Here is a 25,467-nt window from a genome sequence, read left to right as displayed (position 1 = left end):
ATCTGAACCGGTTCCAACTTATTCAGCTTCCTGTTTGAAGAGTTCCCCGGAAATGGAAAATGTGTTTGGATTCTTGTTTCGTCGTAAAATGTAAAGTTTTACAAATATATCGTAAAATCAGATTGTTTGGAGCTCCAAATATATGACGTATTGAAAGAGGAAGTTATTAAAGTCACAAAAACCTTGTTCAAGTGAAGGTATGTCTATTTTATGTGCCGACTACAAAAACGAATTTGTTGACATTCAAAGATTCAAACTGAACTATTTAGAAATCGAGGTCGCTGGATCTGTACATGAACATATTTATAAAAATATTTATCAAAACAGAAATACGTGGCAGGAATTCCATCCATCACCTTAAATATCCTTATTTCCGCTTCAGTGCCAAGAATGTCAACAAAAAGTGACAGATAACCCGTCTAATGTGGAGATCCACCCCTCAACGAAATACTGCAAAGTTAGTTATCTTCTCATCAACACAGATCATATTGCCATGTGTCGGTGGTGTAACCAGGGTTCTCGAATTGATTAAATGAGAATCTTTCGCCATCAACAGTGTTCCCGTTTACCGGTAATTACCAGATTTTTACCGGTAAAATTAGGCATGGACCGGTAATTCATGTGACTGCCAGTCCCTGTGGACTGGCAAATAAAGTACTTATAGATCTTTGTTGTTGAACAAAAAATCAGTGATATTCATATATTCAGATATAAGTACATTTTTCAAACAAAGTCAGCTTGTCTGTTACAATCAGGGTTTCCCCTTATCTATTTCTAGGTTAAATATCCAGTTGTAGCGACTTTGTCTGAAAATATTAAAAAATAAAGAGAAAATTGTGACTGAGTTTGTGTGAATGATGTATAGAGCTAACTAAGTTACTTCAGAGATGACATCTTTGCACTGAACATGATGTTGAAAGAATTAAAACCAAATAATTTTCATATGTTTTTTAATTGTTGAAAGTTGGGACTGGCAAAAATTAGAGGGGACTGGTAATTTTTAGAGTTGCCAGTCCACAAGGACTGGCAGTTTCAAAAGCCAGGGGGAACACTGCATCAAGTGACCTGTCAAACTCAAAATCTACTTCTTAGATTTGGTAACTTATTCAGTGTTTATCATGTTTATCGTGTTTATTGGTTATTTCATACCTGACAGATAGTACGTCATTGGTTCAGTGTGTTTTTGAAATCATGCATTAAATAATTTCCGAGTGTGACGTCACATGCCTAATTCATTCATCAACCAAAACAATAGAGTGAAGCAGGCGACACAAGCAGTGCACAGTTTAAACTGGCTTCAGTTTTGCTTTTTAAAAGAGGCAAATTAAAGAGAAATCAGGGTTTTTTTCTTACGGCTAAGTTACAAAATACTAACCTGCACCTCACTGTCGCAGTTGCAGTAGGAAGTCTATATAATAATGCAGAATAATATCATATGTAAAGTGCACCAAAACTTTTGCATTAGGCCAGTCTGTTCTTATTTCAGAATAAGTGTTTACCAAAAAAGGAATGTCCCTCTAGAGCAGAAACGAAATAAGGCAAGCAGAGCCGAGAAAACTTGAGGTTATTGTTTATTGTTTACAAACAAAGTTTCAGAAAGGTCGACGTCCTGTTCCTAAGTATTTCTGCGTCAGTTGTTTTCAGGTTATCGCTCGCATTCGTAATCACAGATCACTGCATGTCATAAATATCAATTAAATGGACGATACATATTCCTGTAAAATGGTTCTTAATCATGATATTGATGAGTCAGTCAATTTTTAATGTCATTCACATATGCTACATATGGTTTTGGTTTGGTTTGTTGTTTAATGCCGCACTCAGCAATATTCCAGCTATATGACGGAGGTCTGTAAATAATCAAGTCTGGACCAGACAACCCAGTGATTAATATCATGAGCATCAATACACGCTATTGGGATCAATGACATGCATCAACCAAGTCAGCGAGCCTGACCACCCAAGCTTAGTCACCTTTTATGTCAAGCATGGGTTGCTGAAGACCTATTCTACCACGGAATCTTCACGGGTCTGAGCTACTTTGATAATCTAAATATCGATACTTCATTCTTCACTGTGTAATAATTCACTACCACACAAACATTGACCTACTTACATTTACTAAGGTTACCATGGTTACGATGGACAAGAAGATGGTAAAAAGTTCAATTTTAAACATTTAATGGATCAACCTAGTTCATGTTTTCTGTTTTTGCATTAAATTCCAGGCTATAGGTTATCTTATCTATGCACAGACAGAAAGATTAATCTGATTATAAATCTATGTAACATGGTACTTCTGAGTCGCTATAGCTATACAAAAGTTCCAGTCAATCCTAAACTCCTGGATAAATCTGTTCAAGTGAATCACAATGTATTCTTTTAAAATCTGAGTATATTAAAAATATTTCATTTTAGTGTCTAGAGAAGTTTTATGTTGTTCATTTTGACATAAGTTATAAAATAATAATAAATTATTAGATTTCATCCTGCTACTGTCACTACCAAACATCTCACCTCAATCAAATTATTGTCCCACCGGACTGGTGTACAGGTTAAGAAAATTCAGTGTTCCCGTTTTCTTTTGAAACTACCAGTCCACCAGGACTGGCAACTCTAAACAATACCAGTCCCCCCTAATTTTTGTCAGTCCCAACTTTTAGCAAATAAAAAAAAGTATGAAAATTACCTGGTTTTAATTCTTTTAACATCATGTTCAATGCAATGATGTCATCTCTGAAGTAACTTCGTTAAATCGACAAGCCATTTACATAAAGTTCAGTCACATTATTCTCCTTTATTTTTGTTAATATTACAAGCCAAAGCTGCTACAAATATATAGTTAACCTCAAAGCAAAGCGAAATGTGATTTGCTTGCACTAAAAATAGACAAGCAGAAACCCTGATGGAAACAGACAGGCTGACTTCATTCGAAACATATATTTATATGAATAGAGCCAATGTTTTGTTCAAAAACAAAGATTTATAGGGTACTTTCTTTGCCAGTCCACAGGGATTGACAGTCACATGACCCGTGAAGATCCGGGATAGAATAGATCTTAAGCAACCCATGCTTGCTGTAAAAGGCGACTATGCTTGTCGTAAGAGGCGACGAACGGGATCGGGTGGTCAGGCTCGCTGACTTGGTTGAAGAATGTCATCGATCCCAATTTCCGTGGATCGATGCTCATGATGTCGATCACTGGATTGTCTGCTCCAGACTCGATTATTTACAGACCGCCGTCATATAGCTGGAATATTGCTGAGTGCGGCATAAAACAACAAACCAACCAACAACCAACCAACAAATTACCAGTCAAAGCCTAATTTTACCGGTAATTACCAGTAAACGGGAACACTGAAATTGCAATGTGTGTTTCCTCTAGTCTTTTTTCTTTAGGGGGGCACGGGTGGCCCAGTCGTCTAGGGTGCCGCGATTTGCTATGCAGAGTTGCATCCCTTGGTTGCGCCAGAAACCTATGATTGTGGGTTCGAATTCCGGTTAGCCCCGATTATGTTTCTAGGTTTGTCAGCACCATACCTGTGCTCGTGGGTTTCACCGAAGTGCTAAACGTCTGAGACCTGCATCACTTCTGGCTTTCCTCCCAGATTAAGCTGGCACGCCGTGATATAACTGGAATAACGCTCGCGTTAATTTCAAGATTGACTGTATTATATTGTGTTGCATTCCAGGCATATAGTACCTGTTGTAAGAGTGCCGGTCAATATCTGCATTGGAGAAGCGCCGCGGTATACAGTTCCCCCGCACCAACATGCCAGCACTGCTTGAGCGTCCCAAGATGACCCGCACCATGTACCACGCCCTCAAACGCCACATCCTCAAGGAGAGGGAGAGGAAGAAACAAGGTAGGTGTGTGTAGGGCTGGCTGCTGATACAGATCATAGCAGGGCTCCAGATAACTTTTTGAGGAGCCGCCTCCGTGGTCTAATAGTAGAGCGTCCGCCCGGAGAGCGGAAGGTCCGGGGTTTGATCCCCAGCCGCGTCATACCAAAAGACGTTAAAAGATGGTACTTGTTGTTACCCTGTCTGGCGCTCGGTATTAAGGGGCTAAAACAAGGACTGGTCGGCTCGGAGTCAGTATACTGTGTCTGAGTGGGGTATTCATGTTAAACTGCGGAATGGTATCTCAGTGTGCTAGCACTATAAATCAGCATCAGTCTGGACTAGTACAAGCAGACACACACACACACACGCACGTCGCTATATAAGTGCAATAATCTTGGACGCGACGCTTAACCCCATTTCACCTCACCTCACCACCACTTTATAATGTTTAATCTATTAATTGTTTATTTTGTGAGATAAATTTAAGATGTTGTACTGCTGATGTATAAAGAAATGGAATTCAGCTGCGACATATTTCGACCATGTGTTGCCATGGTTACTGTAGATCTTCCAGCTTTTTAGTATGATTGATGACTATCTTTAAGCAACTTGTCGGAAGCCTCTGTCCAGTAATCTGTCTCAGTCTGTAAGCTTAGCTTGTGACAACTGGTAAGTTCAGGGTAAATCATACTGACAGTGATGGTCAGACCCACAAAGACTCATACTTAAATTTATGATGTGTTGTCATGGTTACTCTCTGTCTTCCAGAACAAGAGCAGGATGCCATGATGGAGAGATTGAGGAAGGAGAGAGAACTGAAGAAGAAGAAAGAGGAGGAAGACAGCCTCACTCTGGAACAGACTAAAGAACAGGTGAGTGTCCTCCAACAGTACAATACATAGTCGATATCGAGAAATGCAGTAAGGGTTGCATCTTAATTCCCGAGGCAAGGAAGTTAACTGACTACAAAAGTCCAGTTTCCACCCTTGCCGAACTACGTAGGAATTACGTGGCTCAACCGTAGCCCCACCAGTGGCTGTTACAAGTCTATGTCCCTCCTTTTGACAATCAGATTCCACCTCTCATATAACTTGCATTTGCAGGGCGGTCGGGCAGCCTAGTGGTTAAAGTGCTCACTCGTCACATCGAAGACCCGGATTCGATTCCCGACATGGGTACAATGTGTGAAGCCCATTTCTGGTGTCCCCCGCCGTGATATTGCTGGAATATTGCTAAAAGCGTCATAAAAACCATACTCACTCACTCACTCACTCACTCACTTGCATTTGCTTCAAACAAAATGGCAGCGCCCAGTCAAAGGATCTGATCGATAATCAAGATCTATATTGTCATAAAAACAGGTCTTACCTCGCGAAGTGATCAAATCATATGAGCACCATGATTAAAAATATGAAAACATTTGGAAAATATCTGTCGATGCCCAGTTGACGGTGCCCATGCTTTTCAAATTGTCCAGTCAACCAAAATCTGCACGTTGAAATCAATGTTGTTTACGAACAGGATGTGTAGGTCATTACGCGATTTTGATTGGACTATGCATAGACTCGTTAGTCCAGTCAACACGTTCAAAATGTAACTCCTGAATTCCAGCCTAGTTCGGCAAGAGTAGAAACTGGACTTTCATAGTCAGTTGACTCCCTTGCCTCAGGACCCGGGGAAGATTCTGGGGTAGAATAGGTCTTCAGCAACCCATGCTTGCCGTAATAGGTGACTATGCTTGTCGTAAAAGGCGACTTACGGGATCGTGTGGTCAGGCTCGCTGACTTGGTTGATGCATGTCGTCGATCCCAAATGTGTGGATTGATGGTTATGATATCAATCACTGGATTGTCTGGCCCAGACTCAATTATTTACAGACCGCCGTCATATAGCTGGAATATAGTTGAGTGCAGAGTTAAACAACAAACCAACCAACCCTTGCCTCGGGAAGATGTAAAACTACTAACACATAACAATACATGTGAAAAACTGCTTGCTGTGTGAATAACTGCTCGCTATGTTACAACATCTACATTGATCTAAAAAAACATTGAAAAGTAATCGATACCTTGATATCCCGATATGCAATGACACCCCTACTTGTGCTGCAGGTGTCGCAGTTGGAGGTGAAGCTGGAGACGCTGAAGACGGAGAAGCATGACCTGTTTTCTCGCCTCAAGAAGGTTCTCCATCAGGAGGACGAGACGCGGAGACGGACACAAATCAAGGAGCAGCAGAGGTCAGTCCCCCTTACACCTCTCACTATGCAGGGACCACTTGTCTCCTCAGTCGTCTAATGCGCCCAGAATTCGTCCCTGGGTCACGATACTGCCTCTATGGTCTAGTGGTAAAGCGTCCGCCTGGAGAGTGTAAGGTCCGGAGTTCGATCCCCGCCCGCGTCATACCAAAAGACGTAAAAAGATGGTACTTGTTGATACCCTGTCCGGCGCTCGTCATTAAGGGGCTAAAACAAGGACTGGTCGGCTCGGAGTCAGTATACTGTGTCTGAGTGGGGTATTCATGTTAAACCCCATTTCACCTCACCTCACCCTGGGTCACGTCAGAAACATGTCATCGTGGGTTTGAATCCCCTGATTGCCCTGATTATGTTTCTAGGTTTGTCAGCTCCATACCCGTGCTTGTTGGTTTCACCAAATTGGTAAACGACTAAGACCAGCATCACTTGGGCCTTCCTCCCAAGGAATAATAATTTTAAAAGAGGTGTCAAAACAATTCACTTGCTCAATATAGGGGTATATTCCTTCATCTTGGCCACTTTTAGCTATAATTTAGGGGTACTCATCTTCCCGAGGCAAGAGAGTTAACTGACTTTAAAAGTCCTTCTCACCCTTGCCGAACTTGGCTGGAATTCCTGGGCTCGATCGTAGCGCCGCCAGGGGATATTACGAGTTATGTCCCTTCTAAGCTTCTCATATGGACCAATCAAATTCCACCTCTCGTATCACTTGTATATGTTTCAAACAAAAAGGCAGCGTCAAGTTAAGACAATCTGATCGATAATCAAGATCTATATTGTGATAAAACGGGTCTTACATCACAAAGTGCATCAAATTACACGAGCACCTTAATTAGAAACATGAATAGATTTGGAAAATATCTGTTGACAACGAGTTAGCGGTGCACATGATTTGCAAATTTTGCAATCGACCGAAATCTGCACAACAGTTTACTAACTGAATTTCGATTTTGTTGCACGATTTTGATTGGACTATGCATAGACTCGTTAGTCCAGCCAAAATGTAACTCCATAATACCAGCCTAGTTTGGCAAGGGTGGAAACTGGACTTTTATAGTCAGTTATCTCTCTTGCCTCGGGAAGATGAGGGGTACTAAGCATCAAAGGGTACCTACAACGCAGAAAGTCTAAAGCATTTATGAATCCTTTTGTATAATTAGCAGTCAATTACAGCCAATGACTGTTTAAGGAAGGTTCCGATCTCATTAAAATCAGATCTTAGTTCTCGCTTCCGCTAAACAAAGATCTGAGGACATCCCATTACTGGTCACGTCAGTCCGACCTTGCGTGAACTTTGACCGACCAATGGAATGACGAATCAGAAGGACGCTTTCTCGTGCTTTACGGCACTAATTTCAAATTGGCGACTGCGCTTCGAAACATATTTTGACAAATTCTCGATTGCAAATTAGAAACCTAAACAAAAGAACATTCTGGAATGGCTACTAGATGGTCTAGATTGCATGGATTCAGTCGTTAAGCCCGTAACTATTGTTCGGAATACCCCGTGTTAAAGTTTTCGAAATTGCATGATTAGAAATCACATTCCGACTGTCACTTTCATAATCTGGTAAGAGACGCTCTGATTGGTCGGATGAAAGGTCGTTTTGACGTGACCCCTAATGGGATGTCTTCAGATCTTTGTTTAGCGGTAGCGAGAACCAAAGTCTGATTTTAATGAGATTGAGGAAGGTTCAGGCCAGCTGTTCTTGAGATGGTCATCTTGTGGTCAGTTGTCAAATTCTGGTCCCCTGAAATATGACATTATGGTTGCAGCGAGATGTTGCTGCACGCCCAGCAAGGCTTTCCCTCCCACGGCATCCCTGTGTCCGGCCACCCCGTCATGATACAGCAGATCTCTGGCAGACCCGCACTGTACAAACCTCCCTCATCTATCATCGTGAGTGTCACCTTGCTTTCTCTTCAATGAACACGACCCTGGTGCCTGAAACTGGCATGTTTTTACTCTCAGTATAAACCTCAAGTCATGTCATCCTACTGTTCTCCAGTCAGGTTAAATCTCATAAACATGGATATTATAATATCCCCGGAATTCTAGATAATATCCCCAGGATTTTATGTAATATCTCCGCGATTTTATGTAATATCTCCGAGATTTCATGTAATATTCCCGGGATTTTATGTAATATCTCCGGGATTTTATGTAATATCTCCGGGATTTTATGTAATATCTCTGGGATTTTATGTAATATCTCCGGGATTTCATGTAATATCTCTGGGATTTTATGTAATATCTCCGGGATTTCATAGAATATGCCCGGGATTTTATGTAATATCCCCAGGATTTTATGTAATATACCTCCGGGATTAATATCTCCGGGATTTTATGTAATATCCCAAGGATTTTATGTAATATCTCCGGGATTTTATGTAATATCTCCGGGATTTCATGTAATATTCCCGGGTTTTATGTAATATCTCCAGGATTTTATGTAATATATCCGGGATTTCATGTTATATCCCCGGAATTTTATTAATATCTCCGGAATTTTATGTAATATCCCCAGGATGTTATGTAATATCTCCGGAATTTTATGTAATATCTCCGGGATTTCATGTAATATCTCTGGGATTTTATGTAATATCCCCAGGATTTTATGTAATATCTCCGGAAATTTATGTAATATCTCCGGGATTTCATGTAATATCTCCGGGATTTTATGTAATATCTCTGGGATTTTATGTAATATCTCCGGGATTTCATAGAATATGCCCGGGATTTTATGTAATATCCCCAGGATTTTATGTAATATACCCCCGGGATTAATATCTCCGGGATTTTATGTAATATCCCAAGGATTTTATGTAATATCTCCGGGATTTTATGTAATATCTCCGGGATTTCATGTAATATTCCCGGGTTTTATGTAATATCTCCAGGATTTTATGTAATATATCCGGGATTTCATGTTATATCCCCGGAATTTTATTAATATCTCCGGAATTTTATGTAATATCCCCAGGATGTTATGTAATATCTCCGGAATTTTATGTAATATCTCCGGGATTTCATGTAATATCTCTGGGATTTTATGTAATATCCCCAGGATTTTATGTAATATCTCCGGAAATTTATGTAATATCTCCGGGATTTCATGTAATATCTCCGGGATTTTATGTAATATCCCCAGGATTTTATGTAATATCTCCGGAAACTCATGTAATATCCCCGGGATTTTATCTAATATCCTGGGGATTTTTTAATACAAGTTCCGTTATTATCTTGACATATGAATGTTTCTCGCATTTGAACACAATGTAATGAAATGTAAAATCAAATGACAAATATTTATTTATATTCCTGAGGATTGAACACGCAACGTTCGTATCTGTAGCCCAGTGAGTGTACCACTAGGAGGCGCTGGTAAATCAAAATACTTTTAAGAATGCCTTTTTCAAGTACCCAACGCCCGCAGCAGATATTTTACGCCCGTTTCCAAAGGGTTATGGAAAGTATGTTTGAAACATTAAAATGTTGATAAATATTGTTTTCAGTTCCTTTTTGGGGCTTGTCAGTTAAATAAAACACTTCCCCTCACGTTGTCATGAGATTTAAGACCCTCTGACTTGTTTTATTCTACACGTATAAGGCTGTTTTGTGGAATTTCTGTTTTAAAGACACAGGTTTTGACTTCTGATTGTCTGCAATACAAGTATCAGCGATTAGGATTTCCCAACCACATCACCAGTTTTACCTTGACTGACAAATCACAATTTTATTTCATCATTGCAACCACTGAATCGCCGATCGGCTGCCATTTTGTTTATACTTCTGCAGTACTCATTCTTACAAAATTGTTCATGTTTTTAATTCCGATTACATATGATTTGAACTGGTTACATATATCATGTATATAGTTTGAACATGTTATTGTTTGAGCTTCAAGACTAAGTGCAATGATCAATGTCCATAGACAGAAATGTATGGCGGTACTGAAACGGAAATGTCCTGCCGGTCACTGAAGTATTGTTTGAAATGCATAACAATGCATCCTTATAAAAGGACAAGTGTTGTATCATGAGATCAGGGGGCACGGGTGTCCCAGTCGTCTAAGGTGCCACGATTCTCTGTGCAGAGTTGCGTCCCTTGGCACGCCAGAAACCTATGATTGTGGGTTCGAATCCCGGTTCGCCCCGATTATGTTTCTAGGTTTGTCAGCACCATACCCGTGCTCGTGGGTTTCACCGAAGTGGTAAACGTCTGACACCTGCATCACTTCGGGCTTTCCTCACGGCGCGATATAACTGGAATACTGTTAAAAGCGGCGTTAAACCCAACTCACTCACTCATGAGATCATGTTTTGATACAAAACAATATTGCCTTATATATACTGACCCTCAAAAGTTAAGGATCATTAAACCACCTCCATGGTCTAGTGGTAGAGCGTCCGCCCGGAGAGCGGAAGGTCTGGGGTTCGATCCCCAGCTGCGTCATACCAAAAGACGTTAAAAGATGGTACTTGTTGTTACCCTGTCTGGCGCTCAGCATTAAGGGGCTAAAACAAGGACTGGTCAGCTCGGAATCAGTATACTGTGTCTGAGTGGGGTATTAATGCATGGTATCTCAGTGTGCTAGCACTATAAATCGGCATCAGTCTGGACTAGTACAAGCAGCCACACACACACACATACATGTGTATGCACGTTGCTATATATAAGTGCAATAATCTTGGACGCGACGTTAAACCCCATTTCACCTCACCTCACCTAAGGATCATTAATATTTTGGGGGATATATTTTGTGGTGAAGACTGAGCACGCAATTTCTTTGAAATTTCCCCAAAAATATTCATAATTCTTAACTTTGGGGGTCTAGTCTTTTGAAACTGCCAGTCCTTGTGGACTGGAAACTCAAAAAATTACCCCCCAGTCCCCCCTAATTTTTGCAAGTCCCAACTTTCAACAAATGAAAAAACGTATGAAAATTATTTGGTTTTAATTCATTCAACATCATGTTCAGTGCAAAGATGGCATCTCTGAAGTAACTTAGTCAGATCTATACGTCATTCACACAAACTTCAGTCACAATTTTCTCTTAATTTTTTAATATTTCGAGAAAAAATCGCTGCAACTGGATATTTAACCTAGAAATAGACAAGGGGAAAGCCTGATGGTAACAGACAAGCTGACTTTGTTTGAAAAATGTACTTAAATGAATATCACAGATGTTTTGTTCAACAAAGATTTATAAGTGCCTTATTTGCCGGTCCACAGGGACTGGCAGTCACATGAATTACCAGTCCAAGCCTAATTTTTTCCGATAAAAAACTGGTAATTACCGGTAAACGGGAACACTGCTAGTATGACAGTTGGTTTTTTTGTGTTGCAGGGTGTGAAGCGCACAAGAAGTCCGTCCCCTCCCCCCTCCACGTCGTACCAGGCCTACTCCTACACCCCCGCCAAACAGGCCACTCACATCTACCAGCACCAGCAGGCTGACTTCAGTACGTCACACTTTCTATGTACTCCATGCAGCGTTAGAAACTGGCACTAGTCCTATAGTCCTGGCCAAACTGCCCAATGGTAAAGGTATCATAAGGACTAGTAGAAATTTGCCCTTTTTAAGGGTTTTGCTGTGTGTTATCATTATAAGGACTAGTGGACGAAAACTGTTAGTTTCTAACCCTGCCATGTAGTGTCCGAAATAACTGCTTGCCTGCTGCCCGTGGCTGGTAACTTTTCTGTCAGGCTGCATGAAATTTTCCTCCACCTGCCCGACTCTCTGGCACATAATTTTAAGACTACTTATGTATTCAATTTTTTTATAACTCCATGTAGATTCTCAAGTATTTGTTTGCATTATTTCAACTGAATCAAGACAGGATTTACTGTATTCGCGCACACGGCGATATATGCTAATATATTGGCACGTGAACAATCCCAATTAGCACGCCTTCCGATTGATCAATGTATACAAGACTTATTTATTCGCGCATAATACGCCCGCGTGTGTTATATGCACCTTTAATTATGGGCAATTAAATTCTGGAAAAATGTATCTGCCATACATAAACATTTCAGGTCATCTAAGGCACAGCGATTCGCTGTGCAGAGTTGCGTCCCTTAGGCATGCCAGAAACCTATGATTGTGGGTTTGAATCCCGGTTCGCCCCAATTATGTTTCTAGGTTTGTCAGCACCATACCCGTGCTCGTGGGTTTCACCGAAGTGGTAAACTTCTGAGACCTGCATCACTTGGGGCTTTCCTCCCACATTAAGCTGACACGCCGTGATATAACTGGAATAATGTTAAAAGCGGCGTTAAACCAAACTCACTCACTCACTATTGTGCCACCAAGGTAGTTAGTTTGGAGTTGTAGATAACACCCTGCATGAAATGCTTGGGCTTTCGCACAGAGAGCACCTCCAGTGACCTCAGTGACCTAAGTGACCTAAGTGACTAAGCCTTGCTCCAAGGCTGCACTGAAAGAATAATCCATGGATGTGTAGTAATTCTATCCTCCTAATAGGCAAGTCTAGATATGTGGACTCCAGTCTCTTATAGTGACAACTTGCTCTTATTATTTACATAATCTAGAAATTACGATTTAAACTAATAATTATTGCCTTAGAGACTTGTGCAAGTCTAAGTGACTGTGTCCACAGAACAAGGCAACTACCCCCAGGGCCAGCCTGTCCATGTGACCTACGCAAGCCAACCAGGACACACCTACCAACAACAGAGTGTGGTCTACTCAAGCAGCCAATCACCAGCCAGCAAGTACAACCCAGCCAGCCAATCAGCTTTCACCTCTTATCCCAGCCATTATGCTCAACATCAACAGAAACAGCCGATAGAGAGCTACCCTCCAGGCTATGTCATACAGCGAATGCAGCAACAAGGTAGGGACAGTTACCATGGCGATATTTGCTAATACAGTATATTGGCTAGTGAACAATCCCATTTTACACCCCTTCCGATTGATCAATGTACACAAGACTTATTTATTCCTGTATAATACGCACTCGTGTGTCATAAGCACTCTTAATTATGGGCAATTAAATTCTGGAAAATATATCTGTCGTGTATGATACGCACAAACTTTTGTATCATTTCAGGCTGTCAGCATAAACTACAAAATTTACAATCTTTCAACTGTTTTTTTCCTCACCAAAATTATAAAGAGAATCTCACCCCAGTGTCTTTTGATATCAAATATATCAACATGAGTTGATAAAAGTGGAAAAATTGCCGAGGATTTTTGCCACTTTTATCAACGAGTGTTGATATATTTGATATCAAAAGACACGAGGGTGAGATTTTATTTATCATCCAACATCATTCTTCCAACTTTTTAAATTTGTAGACAGTAATTAGCAGAGTTTTCAGTGTAAAAAGTACTGCTAACAGCTTCAGTAGCAGAGCCATTAGTGATGTCATTTGATTGTGACGTCATGGTAACCAGTGACGTCACAATGGTCTGCAAAGCATTGTGATGTAATTTCATTGCAGCGATACAATACAGTGTAGATATCGCTTGATCTCATCCAAGCGATATCTCCTGTGGGAGCCAGTTTTGGATGATAAATTCTAATAAGAGCCCCCTCTTTCTAATTTTGAGAGTGACCCAGATGCATATAACGGTGTATACGGTAAATTACCGTGTTTCCTGTCAGTTAAACATTTACTGGTTCCCTGGACCGGTGTGGCGGTACGGTCGTCTCGTGGTTAAAGCGTTCGCTTGTCATGTCGAAAGCACTGCATCGACATGGGTACAATGTGTGAAGCCCATTTCTGGTGTCACTAGGTGTGATATTGCTGGAATATTAATATTGCTAAAAGTGGAGTAAAACCGTAAAACCTCACCTACACGTTCACTTGTTCACTCATTCGTTCACACTCTGCAACAGTGTGAAGCCAATCTGAATTGACTGAAAGGATACAAGAAAAATTAAGCCCATCTGAATTGACTGAAAGGATACAAGAAAAATTAACTGCACATAATTCGCATACAGATTGGTCTTGCCATAGTAAGAAAAAAACCATTTCATGCTACTCGCATCGACAGAAAACTTTCTAGCAAAGAGCTTTTTCAGTGCCGTTTTGCAAAACAAGGAAATGTCACTAGACCTGCCTGACTTTTACTAGTCTTGGACTTACAGAGTTATGTAACAAGCGCCCACGGCGATATTTGCTAATATATTGGCTAGTGAACAATCCCAATTAGCACCCCTTCCGATTGATCAATGTACACAAGACTTATTTATTCGCTTATAATATGCACTCGTGAGTTATATGCACCTTCAATTATGGGGAATTAAATTCTGGAAAAATATATCTTTCAACTCTGTTTTTTCCACCAAAATGATATTCTAATAAGAGCCCCCTATTTCTAATTTTGAGAGTGCCCTGGGCGCATATTACGTCGAATACGGTAACTGTTTTTGTTATATCTCAAATGTACACAAACTAATCCCTGCATAAATGTGCCACCACTCACCATTTGAGTGAAATATGTTGATTTCTTTCGAATTCTTTTTGCGCATCTCTCAAAGTTACTTCACCAAAATTTATTGACAATTGATCAATGTATAGTTAAGGATTACCGATCTCTATGATCTGTATCATAGCCAACCCTATTTCTGACCGTGCCGTGTCATTGTGTGTTGTCCAGCGGCGGGGTACATCGGGTCTCCCCACAATCCCGGCATCCCCATCCAGCAACCTCTGGACCACGCCACCCAGAAGTCCACATTCAACGAGGAGAAGTACAAGATCCAGCAGGTCGGTATATAGGGCAGGTCGGTACATGGGGCAGGTCAGTATATGGGGCAGGTCGGTATATATAGGGCAGGTCGGTATATATAGGGCAGGTCGGTTTATAGAGCAGGTCGGTATATATCTATAGAGCAGGTCGGTATATGGGGCAGGCTGGTATATAGAGCAGGTCGGTATATATAGAGCAGGTCGGTATATATAGAGCAGGTCGGTATATAGGGCAGGCTGATATATAGGGCAGCTTGGTATATAGGGCAGCTCGGTATATAGGGCAGGTCGGTATATATAGGGCAGGTCGGTATATATAGGGCAGGTCGGTATATATATAGCAGGTAGGTATATATAGGGCAGTGGTATATATAGGGCAGGTCGGTATATATAGGGCAGGTCGGTATATGGGGCAGGTCGGTATATATAGGGCAGCTCGTTATATAGGGCAGCTCGGTATATAGGACAGCTCGGTATATTGGGCAGCTCGGTATATAGGGCAGCTCGGTATATGGGGCAGCTCGGTATATAGGGCAGCTCGGTATATATAGGGGTGAAACCAAACATCAGTGCATCGTGAGTTTTCATGTGACGATACACGATATGGTTTCTTTTATGTATTGATATGAAACACCATGGTTTTTTTATGTATCGATACAAGACGATGCACTTGCTAAAATAAATTCCTTAGTACTCATTTAATGACCCCCACCTCAGCATGTTTGTCAGTGAAATATTGCCAGATTGCAGGGGTTCCTGAAGAGATTCTATGCCAGACCACCATTAACTAGAACTATAAATCGGCATCAGTCCGGACTAGTACAAGCAGCCACACAAACACACACACGTACATGCACGTTGCTATATAAGTGCAATAATCTTGGACGCGACGTGAAACCCCATTTCACCTCACCTCACCTTGGATTGTTGCTGTGTGTCAACCTGTATCAACTTCTTACTTTAAGGTTCGAGATCAACAACGCAACTACCAGACTGAAGCATGGCCAGCGGGGGCGTATCCTTTCCCTAGGGTGAGTACATCATGATTCCAGGGTCAGCCACACACCCCTGGGGACTTGTTAGAGACTATATGGTAGCCATTTTGAAAATGTAAGACTTGGTCTTTTTCAGCATGTATCATTATGAAATATGATTGTCAAGTACGGGGTATAAGGAATAACATACAATATTATTTTGGGGCATGTTTTGATTTCTGACTGAGAGATGACCTTTGACCTTCAGGTACATTGTACCACCGTTTTTCTAGTGTTACTGCATGTTTGACATCAGGGACTCTACAAGGCCTATCAAACTGGAGCTTTGTTTGAAAGATGCTAATCTCAGGTGTCTCTAAATAGTGCTCAATATTTCAATCTTATAAACATGGGTACAATTATTTCTATTTGTATGGTGAGCTACAGCTCTTTAGGGCTCTGTTTACATATTTTATGGTTACTTATCTTCAGTTGGAATGGTGAGTGCAAAATTGTATAATTTTTGTTTTTCAAGAATTTATTTAAAATGAGTTTTAGTCTAGTGGTTTAAGTGGTCGCTCGTCACGCCAAAGGCATGGGTTCGATTCTCCACAATGTGTGAAGCCCATTTCTGGTGTCCCCCACAGTGATATTGCTGGAATATTGCTTTAAGCGAGATTAGACCTCACTCACTCACTCACTCACTCACTCACTCACTCACTCACACACTCTCTCACTCATTCACTCACTCACTCACACACTCTCTCACTCATTCACTCACTCACTCACTCACCCACCCACCCACCCACTCACTCACTCACTCACTCACTCACTCAGTGGGGAATGCAGCATACCTCCAAATTGTGCGAGTCCTAATGAATTGGATTTATCAAAAAGTGAACACAAAATGAAATTGCTATGAATAACTTGTTTTTGTTTGGTATCACATAGTGTGGTCAGTTTTCCAGGGCAAACGCTGAGTTTTTTGAAAGAATGGGATGTTACTACCATTACAATGACAAATATTCACATTCGTTAGACAAGATTTGTCTGTATGCGTTTGTAGCACGGAGACTGGATTCATACCAGGACTTCGTATTTTGTCAGATATTGTCTGATGATTGTATGTATTTATTACCTGCTGGAACTTGTTCTTTTCTTCAAATAAGAACCAATCTCATTAAAATCAGACCTCAGTTCTCGCTACCGCTAAACAAAGATCTGAGGACATCCCATTAGGGTTCACGTCAGAATGACCTTTCATCCGACCTATCAGAGCATCGCTTAACAGCTTATGAAAGTGACAGTCGGAATGTGATTTCTGTTCATGCAGCCTCGAAAACTTAACCTCCGAACGATAGTTACGGGTTTAACGGCTGTATCCATACAATCTAGACCATCTATTAGCCTTTCCAGAATGTTCTTTTGTTCAGTTTTCAAATTTGTAATCGAGAATTTGTCAAAATATGTTTCGAAGCGTAGTCGCCAATTTGAAATTAGTGCCGTAAAACACGAGAAAGCTGCCTTCTGATTGGTCATTCCATTGGTCGGTCAAAGTTCGCGCAAGGTCAGTCTGACGTGACCCGTATGGGATGTCCTCAGATCTTTGTTTAGCGGGAGCGAGAACTAAGATCTGATTTTATTGAGATTGAATAAGAACTAACGTGGATTAAACTGAAGTTAAAGTTTTAAATATGTAGGTTTTCTTGTGGTTTTTGCTGCTGTTGAAATGATTATTTTAGCCCTGTGATGGTGTGTGGAGCTTCATGCTGTGTTATCATCACTTGCTGTGATTACACTAACTCTGCATCACTCCTGGAGCCTCATCCTCGTGCATCCAGGGTATTATATCTCAGTTATGGGTCGGTTTGAATGACATCATGTTGGAAATAGTTGTCCTGTCACATTACACTCGTTTCGTGATTGAAACAAGATGTCCAAGATTTTAAGTCACTATTGTCATAGGCTATGGAAAGTCTCTTCCGGTTCAAATCAATAGTCACTTAACTCTCTTGCCTCGGGAAGATGACTACGGCTACGCAAAGACTCTTGAATTTCATGCTCAGTTTCCAACACAATTATTAATTAATTAACCTGAACAAAAGAACATTCTTGAATGGCTAATAGATTGTCTAGATTGTATGGATTCAGTCGTTAAACCCGTAACTATCTTTCGGAATACCCCGTGTTAAAGTTTTCGAGGTTGGATGATTAGAAATCACATTTCGACTGTCACTTTCATAATCTGGTAAGCGACACTCTGATTGGTCGGATGAAAGGTCGTTCTGACGTGACCCCTAATGAGATGTCCTCAGTTCTTTGTTTAGCGGCAGCAAGAACTAGGGTTTGATTTAATAATTGTGTTCGAAATTGACATGAAATTCAAGAGTCTTTGCGTAGCCGTAGTCATCTTCCCAAGGCAAGAGAGTTAAGTGACTTTAAAAGTCCAGTTTCCATCCTTGCCGAACTAGGCTGGAATTCCTGGGCTCGATCGTAGCGCCACCTGTGGCTATTAAGAGTTATGTCCCTTCTATGCCTCTCATATGGACCAATCAGATTCCACCTCTCGTATCACTTGCATTTGCTTCAAACAAAATGGCGGTGCACAGTCAAGACAATCTGATCGATAATCAAGATCTATATTCTGATAAAACGGGTCTTACATCGTGAAGTGCATCAAATCCTGAGAGCACCTTGATTAAAAACATGAAAAGATTTAGAAAATGTCAGTTGACAACAAGTTGGCGGTGCACATGCTTTGCAAATCTTGCAATCGACCGAATTTCGATTTTGTTGTGCGATTTTGATTGGACTATGCATATACTCGTTAGTCCAGCCAAAATGTAACTCCATAATACCAGCCTAGTTCGGCAAGGGTGGACACTGGACTTTTATTGTCAGTTAACTCACTTGCCTCAGGAAGATGGGCCCTAGTGGAAAAGGTTGAAAGTTTTGATGTGTCAAAGGATTCAAACTGCATAGGGATATGTTTCAAGGACCCCAGGACCTCCCCTATTCCAAAGATCCGGTTAGAATACGTCTTCAGGAACGCATGCTTGTCATAAGAGGCGACTAACGAGATTGGGTGGTCAGGCTCACTGTGGCATGACCGATGCTCATGATGTCAATCACTGGATACTCTGGTCCAGACTAAATTATTTACAAATCGCCATCGTATAGCTTGAATATTGCTGAGTGCCGCGTTAAACAACAAACAAACACCCATCCCCCCACTTTATTTCGAACACTTCTAAGTTAGTAGTAAGGTACCAGTATTGGATTTGGAGGGAGACGTCATTTCTGAAACAAAGTTATTTCTGTATTTGACGTAATAAGCGCCCTGGGCGCTCTCAAAATTAGAAATAGGGGGCTCTTATTAGAATATTATGTTGGTGAAAAAAACAGAGTTGAAAGATAAATTTCGTTGTTTATAGTGACAGCCTGAAATGTTTATGTACGACAGATATATTTTTTCAGAATTTAATTGCCAATAATTAAGGGTCCATATAACACTCGAGTGTGTATTATACGCAAATAAATAAGTCTTGTGTACATTGGTCAATCGGAAGGGGTGCTAATTGGGATTGTTCACTAGCCAATATATCAGCAAATATCGCCGTGGGCGCTTATTAGAGCAAGGGGCGCTTATTACGCTTATTACGTCAAATACGGTATGATGGAGGGATCCAGCCTATATATGGAGATATAATGCACTGGATGGACGAAGATGCTGTTGCCTTAACACTCACTCGTCTGCCCAGCACTGACACCACCTCACCAGTCAGGTAGTCTCACCCATACAGCAGCAGTATAGGTATGTGTCTATCACACTACCACCAGGGAACAGTCATTAGGTAGAATGCTTCCTATTTGTTTCTGATGGCTAGAAGTGCAAGCTTTTAAAACTATTCTTATTACTATTTAAGACAGATCGATTTATTGTTTTACCGATGATCTTGCACAATTTGTCAAGACTGGGGCAGAAAGACAAAAATTATTTTGGGGTTAATTTGGTTTTTATTTCTTTCATAATCTTATCTTAAAAATGCAATCTATTATAAAAGATATAAAAAAAATTAAGCAAATTTATATTATAAATATTTTTTTTTATTTACGTTTCGTCATTTTGTGCAAGGTCATTGGTATTACATGGGAATAAGTTGGTGTGTCTTGAAGATGGTAAACTCTGAGGTAGGTCTGTCTGTCTGTCTGTGTAGTCAGTAGTGTGTGCTTGCCTTGCAGGGTGGGCTGCGCAATAAGGCCCCCCCGATGTCCGGGCAGCAGCCAACGGCGGCAGCAGCGGCCATGTTGCAGCAGCAGCTCCAAGTCCAGCAAGCTGCCTCCTCCAAAGTACACCAGTGACCTTCACCTTTATTTGTCACCCAAGTTCCTCCCAGCATTCCTTGCACACTGCTAGGTTAACACTGAGTCTGCTAATGTCACATGATACTTTGACCTTGACCTCTGTGGTGATCTCACAAGCAGATGTTCGTATCCTGTATGTCATACCGCAAAGGCTTCATGAGAGACTTCCAACTTCCGTAGTGTTAAGATTGCTTCGTAGAATGGGCTCCAGAGGTCAAGGTCAATGTCATGTTGCCAAGATGCTTACAAGGAGTCCTGGGAGAAGTTGGTCTAATGCTTGCACACCAGTGTTCAAAATAGGTTCCTGCCCGTAGAAACGCGGCAGGTAGATCGGGCTCGTAGTTTCAAAATTTGTATGGGTCCTTGTGGCCTGCAGTAAATTTATGCTTTAATTTATTTGTCACAGTGTGCTGCAGTTTTTGAAATGAGGGCCTGAAGAGTTTAGTCGGGTTCTGCAGCTTCTGAAGTCTGTAGGTCCTGATGGCAGCCTGGAGTTTATTGTACACCCCTGACCTTAAAGGGCCAGGGTATAAAGTTATACCAAACAATTCTGTCTCTCTGGCCATCCTTCAGAGGAAATGTTTTGTCTGACTTATAACTTGAAAACTTCTTCATTGATTATTTTCAAACTTGGTGAACCTACACGAGAGGTGCACTAAGAAGTTTGATGTCAATTTTTGGATTTTCTGAAAAAATATCAGCTTTTTTTTTGCTTTTTTTTTACTTCAATAATTGTGCGACCTCTAACCAGAAAACAACTTCATGATTCTTTTCCAATTGGAGGTACATTTTCTATACCAGTAGGAGAGGTGCAGTGGAAAGTTTATTTTCGATAAGTGGATTTTCTGACAAAATATTCCTTTTTTCTTTGTTTTGAACTAAGAAATATGTTGGAGTCGAAGTCTTGCTTATTAGTGAGCCCTGCTCACTATTTGCCTTGTTTTTATTTCCCAAACTGTAGAGTGGCATTACTGTAGGTGTTAGTCTTAGTGAGTGGACTAGTATAAGCTGATCTTTCTAGATCCCAAGAAAGTTTACAAGACAAGGGCTTCGGACTTCGGATAAAGTTGCAGCCTGCACACAAGATACTGCTCATGTAAAAAATCATAACATCTAGAGATCTGATACAGGCTACTGTGCTTGTCGTAAGAGGCGACTAACGGGATCGGGTGGTCAGGCTCGCTGACTTGGTTAATGCATGTCATCGATCCCAATTGCTTAGATAGATGCTCATGATGTCAGTCACTTGATGGTCTGGTCTAGACTCGATTATTTACAGACTGCCTTCATGTAACTTGAATATTGCTGAGTGCGGCATTAAACAACAAACAAACAATAATAATAAAATATCTGGCTTTGCAGCTGAAGCTGAAAAATATCTAAGTCTGATACAAAATCACAGGCATCCAATGGTTGGTCCCTAATGTTTGTTCTATCATTCCAGGGCAGTATAGTGACCGGGTACCCCGCCCGCACCCAGGCACCCCCCTCCAGCACCTACCAGCCACCCACACAGGTACAACCTCGCTTCCCATCATCGCGTTCGTGACCAACTCGTGGTTATTCCGGGACAAGCCGAATAGCGACTTGTGACTCTCTCATGGCCATTTTTGTGACCTGGCTCCGTCTTAGCGCAAACGGGCATACCTAAAACATTTGTCAACTCGTTGCGTAATGGTTCACATATATTTCCCCATACATTACATATATTTCAGATACAATTTAAAGCACATCGGGACATGCGAAGTTAAACAGTATGATTGAACACATTTAACTGTGTCTTGGGTATATTTTAAGATGCAAGACATATGTAAAATCAAAAATTATTTCTGAGGGATTCTTTGACGAAGAACTTGAAATCATACGGGCATTCTGATTGGTTTGTCGTATTTTCGCACATAACATTCATCGATAGGGTGATGAGACATCTTGCAGGTTACGGAAAGGGGCGAGTGGTGATGAATGCCCATCATCGGTAACCATCTTCCCGAGGCAAGGGAGTTAACTGACTCTAAAAGGGACATAACTCATAATAGCCACTGCTGGCACTACATTCAAGGCCAGAAATTCCAGCCTAGTTTGGCAAATGTGGAAACTGGACTTTTAGTCAGTTCACTACCTTGCCTTGACAAGACGCAAGCTCCTCACAGCGATAGCCCTTTCACGGAGCTCTCTATACTATCGCTGCCACCAGTCATAGCTCCCCACTGTGATAGGTGGCCACAACCATGCTTGGAGTTGAACTCGCAACCGAATGACCATTATGTTTACAAACAAGTGACGACTGTCGTGACACCGAATACACTCATTCATCGCTGATAAATTACTTTCTTTCTTTGTCAATTTGAATTTCTGTTTCATTAAAACTATCGTGTTATTGATATAGTAAGAATGTAAGGGAGACGTTTGTTGATTTTCCAATGGTCTGCAATCTCGAACCAATCTGATTATTAAAACAACAAGTAAATTCATCTGGAAAACATGGTCCGTCGTAAACCTTTTCAAAATGAAATATGATGGCATTCCCAAAGACAAAACAAAAGTATAAATGTTACTTTATTTGGGGTTAGAGGGCAAATTTCAAGATTCTTGTAATGGTCGCGACCACACTGGTGGCAGCGATGTTACCAAGAGTGTAACGAAGGTGGGAAGGAGCTTGCATCTTCCCTAGGCAAGGGAGTTACCTGACTGTAAAAGAGACATAGTTTGTAATAACCACTGGTGGCGCTACGATCGAGCCCAGAAATTAATGGCTAGGTCGGCAGAGTAGAAATGGACAAGGTCAACCTGCATTCGATAGCCAGTCCGGCACCAATGTTGTTTGACAATAAACCTCATATTTTGTCCGAAATAACTGTTCCAAGAACTATTTCTGTATAAAAACACCAATTGTATCTGATTTTCTTGTTTAACTGAGTCTGTACCGCACCGTGCTGGTAACTGAAATATCATTCAAAATGATTTAAAACCTAACCTCACTTACTCAGTCGCAATTTCCTTCTTTCAGAGTACGTATCACAGTCAGCAAGCAGGAAGACCAAACTGACCAGGTGGACGTCTTGGTGTGTGAGTGAATGCTTTCACAGGACTAGTGACATTCCGGCTAGATGTGAGGCTAGATGTGGCTAGAAACTGACAGCCGGGAGAGACAGACATATGATTGGATCACAAAGCTGACCCTGCAAGTGTACCACGATGGCCGTGCATCAGGACTGCACCTCAACATGCATGCGTGTAAATGGTGCATGCGCTCCACATGGGTGAGGGGTACAAGTGGCCGAGTTGTTTTAGGTGCTGCAATTCACTGTGCATCCTAGGACACACCAGAAACCTTTGCTTCAAATCCCGGTTCGTCCCAGTTACCGTATTCGACGTAATAAGCGCCCCACTCTCATAAGCGCCCACGGCGATATTTATTAATATATTGGCTTGTGAACAATCCCAATTAGCACCCTTTCAGATTGATCAATGTACACAAGACTTATTTATTCGTGTATAAAACACACTCGTGTGTTATATGCACCCTTAATTATGGGCAATTTAATTCTGGAAAGATATATCTGTCGTATATAAACATTTCAGGCTGTCAGCATAAACCACAAAATTTATCTTTCAACGCTGTTTTTTTTCCACCAAAATACCATTCTAATAAGAGCCCCCTATTTCTAATTTTGAGAGCGCCCAGAGCGCTTATTACGTCGAATACGGTATATTTCTAGGTGTGTCAGCACCATACCCGTGACCGTGGGTTTCACCAAAGTGGTAAACATCTGAGACCTGCATCACTTCGGGCTTTCCTCCCACACTAAGCTGACACGCCGTGATATAACTGGAATACTGTTCAAAGTGGTGTTAAACCTGACTCACTCACTCCTCCCACATCAACCCGACTAGCCTAATATAACTGGAATACAGCGTTCACTCTACACGAATATGTGTAAATGGTGCACAGAGTTCAACCGATCAGCTATTTGAAGTAGATTGACTTATTTAGCAGGAAATTCCTTTCCTTTTTCGAAATTTCATATTTGACACCTGAATAACAATATTATAGCTCACTAGAATAAAATTAAGCTAGGCACGGGCTACAAACCAGCGTTTATTTTATCTTGCATGCTGGTGCTGTGTGTGATACTGAGACATTGTCTTGGAGTAACGGTAATCAGGAACTCCTGGAATTCGAGTCAACAGACATGACAATATTACATGACTTGTATCAAGTCTGCTTGCACCTTTTGGCCCAAGCTTAACCCTTGTAAGACAAGTCTGGAGTTCCCACGACGTATTCTCACACAGAATACCCCACTGGACAATTTGCCCCAAGAACATCCTGGTGTTTGTGGTTCTGCTGGAGTGAGTGAGTTGGGTTTAATGCCGCTTTTAACAGTATTCCAGTTATATCACGGCATGTCAGCTTAATGTGGGAGGAAAGCCAGAATTCATGCAGGTCTCAGACGTTTACCACTTCGGTGAAACCCACGTGCACGGAGATGGTGCTGACAAACCTAGAAACATAATCAGGGCGAACCGGGATTCGAACCCACAATCATAGGTTTCTGGCGTGCCCAAGGGACGCAACTCTGCACAGCGAATCGCGGCGCCTTAGACGACTGGGCCACCCGTGCCCCCCTGTATTGCTGGAGCTGTCGGTGCCTTAATGTGACAAACTATTCCATCGCTCCTGATGAAGTCAAATTGGAGTGCTTGACCAACATTTCACTTGTTATATATTCTTGTTGATTGTTACATCTTGGGATTTGGAGTTTGTTCCAGATGAAGTGTTTTTGACAGGCTATCCTCATCTGTACATGAAAACTTGAGAGGTAGATTGGGCTGCTTGTCCCTTGGCCAGTGACAACCAAATACAACACTGGACCGGCTAGTATTTGAAGCCGATACTTCATCCCTAATTTGGTCATGTTTTGGCTGATTTATTTTCAAAATGACCAAATCAGTTTGTGGAAACTGCTGATCGCCTTGTCTATTGCTCATCTAGGCATGTTCCAATCAAATCCCAGTCACGATAGAAAAGACCCGTGAAGATCAGGGGTAGAATAGGTCTTCAGCAACCCATGCTTGCCGTAGAAGGGGACTATGCTTGTCATAAGAGGCGACTAACAGGATCGGGTGGTCAGGATCGCCGACTTGGTTGGTGCATGTCATCGTATCCCAATTGATTAGATAGATGCTCATGATGTCAATCACTGGATCGTCTTGTCCAGACTCGATTATTTACAAACCGCCGTCATATGGCTGGAATATTGCTGAGAGCGGCGTTAATCAACAAACAAACAAG

General features: G+C 41.4%; 1 protein-coding gene across 4 annotated transcripts; it reads left to right on the top strand.

The window, feature by feature from the left end:
* The first annotated feature begins 18 nt into the window (after positions 1–18).
* LOC124115335 (G protein pathway suppressor 2-like) lies at positions 19–23,588 on the top strand. 4 transcript variants are annotated; one of them, XM_046476275.2, is made up of 13 exons: positions 19–197; positions 383–457; positions 3,694–3,867; positions 4,616–4,719; positions 5,959–6,086; positions 7,881–8,004; positions 11,456–11,570; positions 12,732–12,968; positions 14,741–14,850; positions 15,798–15,863; positions 20,049–20,156; positions 21,616–21,687; positions 23,179–23,588. In XM_046476275.2, the coding sequence occupies exons 3-13, from the start codon at positions 3,774–3,776 to the stop codon at positions 23,215–23,217; spliced, it is 1,197 nt and encodes a 398-aa protein (XP_046332231.1). In that variant the 5' UTR covers positions 19–197; positions 383–457; positions 3,694–3,773; the 3' UTR covers positions 23,218–23,588. The 4 variants fall into 4 exon arrangements, with proteins under 4 accessions (XP_046332231.1, XP_046332232.1, XP_046332230.1 ...); XM_046476276.2 differs by having other exon boundaries at positions 383–571; XM_046476274.2 differs by lacking the exon at positions 383–457.
* The last annotated feature ends 1,879 nt before the right edge of the window (positions 23,589–25,467 follow it).

The sequence above is a fragment of the Haliotis rufescens genome, unplaced genomic scaffold (assembly GCF_023055435.1).
Source record: "Haliotis rufescens isolate VD_foot unplaced genomic scaffold, xgHalRufe1.0.p SCAF_34, whole genome shotgun sequence".
Taxonomy (NCBI): domain Eukaryota; kingdom Metazoa; phylum Mollusca; class Gastropoda; order Lepetellida; family Haliotidae; genus Haliotis; species Haliotis rufescens.
The sequence above is the reverse complement of the archived record's forward strand: the minus strand, read 5'-3'. Positions and strand labels throughout refer to the sequence as shown.

Excerpts from the sequence above, each read along its gene's own strand:
- LOC124115335 (XM_046476274.2), top strand. The coding sequence starts at position 3,774 with ATGCCAGCACTGCTTGAGCGTCCCAAGATGACCCGCACCATGTACCAC. Across the intron at positions 6,087-7,880 it reads CAAATCAAGGAGCAGCAGAG|CGAGATGTTGCTGCACGCCC; the intron begins GTCAGTCCCCCT and ends TTATGGTTGCAG. Across the intron at positions 20,157-21,615 it reads AGCAAGCTGCCTCCTCCAAA|GGCAGTATAGTGACCGGGTA; the intron begins GTACACCAGTGA and ends CTATCATTCCAG.